Raw genomic sequence first — 9,112 nt, forward strand, 5'->3', positions numbered from 1 at the left:
ACAACGATTTGGTGCATTTGGAATGTGCAAAATTATTTGGTGTTTGAAATAAAGCCGGCACACTTGAATAACATAACAAGTGAGATCAAAGCGTGGAGCTTCTTTTGGATGAAGAATAGATCCAAGAACATGGTCTTTGCCGTGGAAGAAGTGCTGTAATTTCAATTTTAACTCCTAAATGTAACGTGGTGTTATGGGGTAGTTTATCTACTAGACGTGTATGTGTGATGTAGATGGTTGTGTTTTGGTGTTTGCTTGCTTCTTGCTAGCTTGGTGTTGTATATATAAATAAAAAATTTTGTTAGATCGTAAAATAACAGATAGCTATGAAAGTTCTTGTTAACTGTCAACAAGCAAAAGTACCAACTATAGTAAGTTCTTTTATACACACTTTCTTAAGATACACATTCTTATCTTAACTGAGTATTAATTTCGTGTACACACAAAATACTTTTATATGAACGTGAAGTATTACATGATAGAAAGCTATCACAAGAATTACGAAACACGAAACCTGAAAAGAAAAAGTAAATCCTGGACCTGCTGAACACACGAAACCTAAGGCTGATCTACTTAGATGTTTGTCATTTTTTAGAATCTCAAGAGTAATATTCTTCTACAGATGGAGCACTTAAGAAATCAAACACTTATACATTTACGAAATGTAAATGATTTCTAAAAAGATAGAAATGGCATTAACCCCATTAGGGTGTCACCAGATTTAATTTATTTAAGAACCCTATAACAGTACATAAATAAATCACATAGAGCAAATCACTCCATAACCAGAAAGCAACATCTCATGATCATAATAAAATAAAACATACACCAGGGTTCACTGGCTTTGCAACTGCACAAATGTTTGTATTTGTTTATGAGAAGATATGATATCCAAATTCAACAGCGAACATGACCGAACCATCTCTCCGCCTATCGGGACCACCGGAAGGTTATCACAGTTGCATATCTCGATCATGAACCCATCTGGATCATGGAAGAACAACTGGTCCACGTAGATTCCACCTTCTTCTACCCTCTGTCTCTTGTAGGTTATCTCCATCTCCTTCAGCTTCTTCTCCACTGCTCCCATGCTCTCACACTGTTATCAAAATTCATATCAAATTAAACACACTGTTTTATTAATATTATGAAAATTCTACCAAATTCAAATCAAATTAAACACTATGTTGTATTAAAATTATGAAAATTCAACAAGCTTGTGGCGCAGCTTGTTGCCTTCTGTCTTGCTGTAAAGACTATATTTTATTAAAAAATTAAAAATAATGAAAATTCAACAAGCTTGCGGCAAAGCTTGTTGCTCTTGTTGCCTTCTGTCTAGCTATAAACGCTATATTATATTACTCCATCTGTCCTATTAAAAGTGTCTAAATTTTTATTTTATTTTTCCATTGCAAATGTTCATTTTCAAAATTTATAAATCAATACTTTCAAAATTTATAAATCAATTTCCAAGTTTACTCTTAACCACACGCAACTAAAATTAATAAATAATATTGACTAATAAATAATATTGACGGACTCAATTTCCAAAAGCATCATCTGTTAAGATGAAGAAAAAGTAATTATTCAATTTACCTTAAAATTTTTGTTTTTCAAACTATGAAACTTTTAAGGGACGGAGGTAGTATAAAATTTATTATTATTAAAAAAATTATTAAAATGATCAGAATCATTTAATAACATGTTACCAATTTTGTAAACTCATTTTACCTGGAAGGAAATATGATTATCTTTGGGATTAATTTCGCTCTTTTTGGGCATCTTATTCGGGTTTTCTGATTGCAAAAGATGAATTCCAATTGCATAGTTAAATAGCCTGCAAATCATCAATCAATATAAGTCACAAATATCAATTTCCGCTATCAATAATCAATGATCAATCAATCTAGATTCAAACACCAATAGTTTTGAAGGGTGTTTGGCTAAGCTTTAGGAAATTGCTTATCTGTTTTTCTTTTTTTTTGCAGATAAACAATTTCAGAAAAAGCTTTCTAACGAAGCTTTTTCAAATGACTTATTTGCTTATATAAAAAAAATAAATAAATAAACAAATAAGCAATTTTTAAAAGCTTACCAAACACGCACTGTGTATAAAAATAATATAGAATGATGAAATTACCATGCACCGTCGAAATCAAAGGATCCAGGCCTTCGGATGGGGAAGAAACCGAGAACGTTGGTGTAGAAATCGATGGATTCTTCAACCGAACGGCACACGAGCGAGATGTGATTCAACGACTTGAGATGCAGAGGATTTTCGGCGGTTTCCTTCATTTTCCGACGTAACAAATTGGAAACAACGAAAATGATTACAGGATTCGAAAATATTATATAGGAAGAATAATAATCGGAAGGAAATATGAAACAATTAACTTATTGATCGGTAGATATTTATTTGTTTATTTAAATTTGAAACACAAACACGGCACGGATGGATGGAGTGGAGGATGAGGAGAACCGGGTGGAGGAGGCTATTTATAGATAGAAAGATTTTTAACAAGCTTTTGGTGTATCTTTTCCACGTATCAAGATTATCTTACATGTGACACGTAGATTCCACATTGATGTAGGGTTGGCAATTTTGGCATATCTCGTGTCGATTTGTTTTTAGCTTAACAATAACCACACACAGCTGTAAATATTAGGTACAGTGGGATTTAATGACTTTTAAACTCTCTCTACTTTTTTTTTTCATTTTATAATAAATAATTAAATAAACAAGCTCAAGCGTAACTTTGTATGTTAGAATTATCTAACTTGAACACGATCAGTTTACATTATTTATTTGTTGACAAGGTCATTGAGTTGGTCGATAGTGATCAAAATGTAATCATGTGAGTTTCTAGCTTGTAACAAAAGGTTAAATGAGTCATGAACACACATCAAATTTAGTTAACCCGGACGTGATACATGAATTATACATGCAACCTAAATACCAGTATACGACATGTTTCTTATACAGCGTTCATATAAACCAAAAACATGGTTTTTTTATGTCGTGTTAGAAGTTGTCACTCTCTAGGTTTTGATTGCTTAGACCGGTTTGATGGGAATTTTGGAAAACACCACATGCAATTTCGGGGATAGACAAGCCAAATTGTCCGAGTTAGAGTTTTGAGTTTATTTCTTTTAAACGTTATTTTGTTTCAAAAGTTAAAAATGATAAATAGTGTTCATGATTATATTTATAATACATGTACATGATCACATATTTCAAAAACAAATATACACAAATAGTAAAAGTTACAAGATTAATTTTGTTTACTCGACTAGTTCTAAGTGTTGGGTTTCAACGGTGGTTCGGAACGAAAACGGATAAAACTTTTCAAACCCGTTTTAGTTATTAATGTCGTTTCGATAAATATTAATCATCATTAATATATAAAACTAAACGATCTATAAAAACGCAGCGGAACAATATAAAGTTTAACCCGAACATAAACCGAAAACCCAAAAGTCTGGATCCGATTACAACTAGAATACGAGTACGATAAAGCATATAATAATCAACCATAGGGGGTTTGTCGATATACCTCGGGTACAAGAACCGGGAAGACACCGAGGGGTTAACAAGATATGCTAGACTTGACACAATCAAACACCAAGGGAGAATCCGGCACTGGCGGCGGCAGGCGGCGGCAATGGCGGATTCCGACGGGCTGTGGTTGCGGCAAACGATGTTGGACAGCAAAGAACAGCTTCAAACAGCAACGACAAGCAGCGGCAGCTTCAGTTCAGCCAAAAGGAGCTCGCCAAAAAACCAAATCTTGCCGGAGAAGATGAACCAGGTCGCCAGAAAAACGAACCAGGGTTTATTCAACAGTACCGGAGCTCAAGGAGTTGCGGTGGTGCTTGTGTTGGTGGAATAATGATCGGTGGTGCTTGATATAGGTGTACGGCGGCCAGAATAGGCTCGCCGGAAAACCGGGTTTAGCCGGAAATCGGCGCCGGAGTAGGAGTAGGCAGCTAGGGTTTGTGTTGTTAAGGTTAACCTCAAATAATAACATCTTATTGTTTATATATAGTGTTAGTATTAGGGTTTAATCTAGATAAACCAATATGGGCTTAAGCCCAATTAACAAACAAAGCCTAGTCCAATATCCTGTCCACCTTATCAATTGTATCGGGCCTAATTAACCTTTAAATAGGCCTTTATCTCGTCACCCCCGGTGTAACTCAGTCCGGGTCACGTTCGGGTCGGTCGCGTTGACTTGACCCGAAACGTCCATAAAATCCAACAGTCTCCCACTTGGACGTATTTGGGTCAAGTGTCACAACGCTGACAGCCAGAGGCGTTCTAGCTACGCATAGCTGTCCCCAACCGAATATGACATTTTAAATCCATAACCAAAGTATCTTGGAATACCTTATTGCAAGACAATGAATTTATAGTAATCGTTGTCATCTATCCTTTCTATATAAGACATTAAATGAACTATGAGACATGGATCATATCATTCTCATATGGCGTTCAATTATTGTAATTCTCGATATAGAGTCAAAGTGGTCCAATCAAACACACAGTTAGTTTGGGTGAGGCCTCACACTTTACCAGTTTGAATCAACAGGGGCGCCAATATGTCTAACTGTTACATTTTAATGTAAGAGTACATAATCCCATCTTGACTACATACAACTCCCACTGAACTCTAGAACATTCCCAACCAATGCCTTTATGGCTGGCAGTTATGCAACAGCGGTTGACATGATCAAAGAATATCCCTCGGTAAACGAAAGTTCTAATATGTAACTTAGGTCTAAGGATACTAAATGAGCATACTATTATCAAAACAGCTTATGATCAAGATCCATGAAGATGATTTGATGCGAGTTACATCCAACGTCATTCATAATGAGGTCTGTGAGTTTGGAAGTCAACTACTTGAGTTCAAAATCAGAATAGTCTTAATTCAGAATCGCTCCCGCGAGTCTGATCGACTACGGATAATTTAGAATACAATATTCACGGATTAAACGTATTAAAATGAACACAGTTGTATTATTCAACGTTTGCATTTAACCATTAAATCAAAAGTGAACATAAAAGTACAACTGATTAAACGTTCATACATCCAAATACTAAATCAAAATAAATCACTAGCAAGTCTAAGCCCGATAGCATCTCTATAATGATCATGTTTGTCCTGAGTCATTGGCTTAGTGAACGGGTCAGCTAGATTTTGATCTGTGTCTACTTTGCTTATCACGATGTCACCTCGTTCCAATATTTCCCGAATAAGATGGAATTTCCTTAAAATGTGCTTGGTTATGTGATGAGACCTTGGCTCTTTGGCTTGAGCAATAGCACCTGTGTTATCACAGAATATCTCGATTGGTTTGTGAATACTCGGAACCACATCGAGATCGGTGATGAACTTCTTCATCCAAGCTGTAACACCCCGACCAAAGGCGGATTATACATCGGGGCGCCACATATTGCTTCATTACTCGCGACACTATTGGTGTCAATATTTATTAATACACATTTTATCGCGCACGCGCAGCGGGGAAAATAAAGAACAACATAAATCAAACATAAATCAATATATTATAAATTATAACATTCAAACAACATTAACTTGTCTTGATACATTTTAATTCTAGGTCCAAAAGTAAAAACGTCCTACGTGTCCACAAGCTCCAAAACAGCTACTGCAAACCTGAACATGTGTTAAAATAAACGTCAAACACTTGCGTGTTGGTGAGAAATCAAGTTTAATAGATATCATAGATAATCACAGTAAATCTGCGCGCAACACGTGTATGTCTAGAGTTTAACAAGGGTGTAATCAGATTGTGATCAAGCCTAAGATAGTTCATAGATCATAGTTCAATCCATGCTCCCAATTGAGCATAAAAACGAGAAAACATCTGTGCAAGTGTAAACAAAGAAAACCGTAAACGATAGGTCTCCCGTGTTCAACTAATGGTACCAACGGAACTGCGGAATAGGCCGAACAAAGCGGTTAATGATACACACATACAAATAAACAGCCAAGTAAACGTCCTCAACACATGGGATACTGCGCGACTAAAGTTAAAAAACAAGTTTAAGACTCAAGTTTTGTATGAACACATGAACATCCCAAAGCATTTAAAATAAAAAGGGATTAGATACGAGATAACTCACATGATAAACGATGCGGTGATAGATAAAGCAAGAACCAACTTTAAACAAGCACAAGTTAACCTATAAATAAGATTATTGTTTTAATGATTTGTTTTAAGTCTTGATTATAAGTTAGCATAGTAAATTATAATATATATTACCGGAAAAGCAGGAAGAACAAGGAGGAAGACGGAGGCAGAGAGGAAGACGGCAGAGAGAGCAAGGAGCAAGAGAACAGGAGAGATTAAGTGTTTTGTGTGTGATGTGTTATGAAAAAATAATACTATTATTTATAGAGAAACCCTAGGAGACATAAATCCAGAAAAAAAGGGAAAAGATCTCAAAAAGCAAAAGATTCCAAAAGCAAAAGATATCAAAAGATATGGCAGCTGCAGGGGGTAAAATAAAGCTGACAGGGAACAGTAACAGGCATGGGCGGATCAGATAAAGGTACTGGTCAAGCATGGCAAAAGCAGATCTCAAAAGATAATGTCAGTCACTTTTTCTACCAACCAATGGGGGTTGGTACGCATGCTGCGCCGAAAGTAACTATTCAGACATTAGATAGGTTAGGTCAACAGCACAGAAGATAAGACAACACAAAAGCATACAGGCTGGAATAAACAGAAGATACAAGGGTTAAGCGCGGGAAGGCTGAGTGCGCGAGCGCGAAGGCTGGCACAACATTCCTTAGCGCACTGCGGGAAGAATCACAAATCCTTAGCGTGCTGCGTGAAGAACAAGAATTCTAAGCGCATCGCGGGAAGAACATACATTCTTAGCGCATTGCGGGAAAAACATGCATTCTTAGCGCGCTGCGGGAAGAGTTCTCTTCACGCATCGCAGGAACAAGATGTCTTCACGCAGGCTTCCATGTAAGGAGTCTGGCGCGTGGAGCTGCAGACATCCTTAGGCGGGAAGAACCAAAGGACAAGCAAAGAGGAGGGAAACAAGGCGTAAGGGCGGGACGGCGACAAGAGGGAAAAGAAGGCGGACAGAGAGAAGGAAGAGGGACGGGACGGCGGAAAGAAAGAGAGAGAGAGGCGGGGAGGAAAATATATATTATTATTAAAAGTAAAATATAAGTATAAATAATAAAAGAGAGATCGGGTCAGAGAAACGGGTACCTGGGTCGGGTCGGATCGGGGCAGATGTTACAGTCTCCCCTACTTTAAGAAATTTCGTCCCGAAATTTATCTCGAAGTAGGTTGCGCAGAGAACAGGTGCGGGTACTTGATCTTCATTTGATCTTCCCTTTCCCATGTAAACTCGGCTCCGCGCTTGGACTCCCAGCGAACTTTCACGATAGGGATACGACTGCGCTTGGTTTGCTTAACCTCGCGATCCATAATCTCAACAGGCTTCTCAATGAAATGCATGGATTCATCAACTTGAACTTCATCAAGTGGAATGTGAAGGTTCTCGTCAGCTAAACACTTCTTGAGATTGGAAACATGGAACGTTGGATGCACATTACTGAGCGCGAGCGGCAGGTCAAGTTTGTAGGCAACTTTTCCCACACGCGCGAGAATCTTGAATGGACCAACATAACGAGGAGCAAGCTTACCTTTCTTCCCAAAGCGGACAACACCTTTCCAAGGCGACACTTTGAGGAGAACAAGATTACCAACTTGAAATTCGAGAGGCTTCCGCCTACGATCTGCGTAACTCTTCTGTCGGCTTCTGGCAGTCAGCAGATGATCACGGATCTTGGCGATTTTATCGGTTGTCTCTTGAACAAGTTCGGGTCCTGTGATTTGAGTTTCACCCACTTCGCTCCAACAAATCGGGGAGCGGCATTTACGACCGTAAAGTGCTTCAAATGGGGCCATACCAATACTGGAATGATAGCTGTTATTATAAGAAAACTCGATCAAAGGCAGGTGTGAATCCCAATTACCTCCAAAATCAAGAACACAAGATCGGAGCATATCCTCAAGAGTTTGAATAGTTCGCTCAGACTGACCGTCAGTCTGAGGATGATATGCCGTACTCATGTCCAAGCGAGTTCCTAGCGCAGATTGGAGAGATTTCCAAAAGCGAGATATAAAACGGCCATCGCGATCGGATATGATGCTCAAAGGAGTACCATGGCGGCAGACGATTTCCTTGACATAAAGCTGCGCGAGATGCTCAACACGGTAGTTTTCACGAATGGGCAGAAAGTGAGCAGATTTAGTCAATCGATCCACTATTACCCAAATGCTATCATGTTTGCTTGCTGTCAAAGGTAACTTGGTAATAAAGTCCATCGCTATACCTTCCCATTTCCACGTAGGAATTTCTGGTTGTTCGAGCAAACCAGATGGGCGTTGGTGTTCAGCTTTAACTTTAGAACAAGTCAGGCACTTAGCTACGAACACAGCAATATCCTTTTTCATGCCAGGCCACCAATAAGTAATGCGCAAATCCTTGTACATCTTATCAGCGCCGGGATGAATAGAATACCGAGATTTGTGCGCTTCACTCAGGATATCAGCGCGAAGATTCTCATCAAAGGGAATCCAGATGCGATTGAGATAGCAGAGAATTCCACTCAGATTAGGGACAAAGAGTGCTTCCGCGCCACACGCTAACTCGGCGCGAAGGTTACCATTACTGATGGATGCGCGCTGCGCGTCACGAATACGAGATTCAAGGTTGCTTTGAATCGGCGCGAAGTGAAGCTGGGTGCGCGGCAAGATACAGTTAAGCTGGCAGGGTTTTCGGCTGAGCGCATCGGCTACCACATTAGCCTTACCAGGATGATACCGGATCTCACAATCGTAATCGCTGATGAGTTCGTTCCATCGGCGTTGCCTCATGTTAAGTTCCTTTTGATCAAAGATATGCTGAAGGCTTTTATGGTCAGTGTAGAGGATACACTTAGTACCATAAAGGTAGTGTCTCCAGATCTTCAAGGCAAAAACAACTGCACCAAGCTCGAGGTCGTGAGTTGTATAATTCTTTTCGTGAACCTTAAGTTGCCTTGATGCGTAAGCG

The 9,112-nt window shown here is 38.8% G+C and overlaps 1 protein-coding gene across 1 annotated transcript; it reads right to left on the bottom strand.

Moving 5' to 3' along the window:
- Positions 1-681: 681 nt before the first annotated feature.
- LOC143560892 (glyoxylase I 4-like) lies at positions 682-2,470 on the bottom strand. The gene is made up of 3 exons (XM_077049086.1): positions 2,141-2,470; positions 1,732-1,837; positions 682-1,099 (listed from the first exon to the last, which is right to left on the bottom strand). The coding sequence occupies exons 1-3, from the start codon at positions 2,293-2,295 to the stop codon at positions 836-838; spliced, it is 525 nt and encodes a 174-aa protein (XP_076905201.1). The 5' UTR covers positions 2,296-2,470; the 3' UTR covers positions 682-835.
- Between the last annotated feature and the right edge of the window lie 6,642 nt (positions 2,471-9,112).

Source organism: Bidens hawaiensis, unplaced genomic scaffold (assembly GCF_021521415.1).
Source record: "Bidens hawaiensis isolate Kalapana, Puna unplaced genomic scaffold, B.hawaiensis_p1.1 tig00020513_1, whole genome shotgun sequence".
Lineage (NCBI taxonomy): Eukaryota > Viridiplantae > Streptophyta > Magnoliopsida > Asterales > Asteraceae > Bidens > Bidens hawaiensis.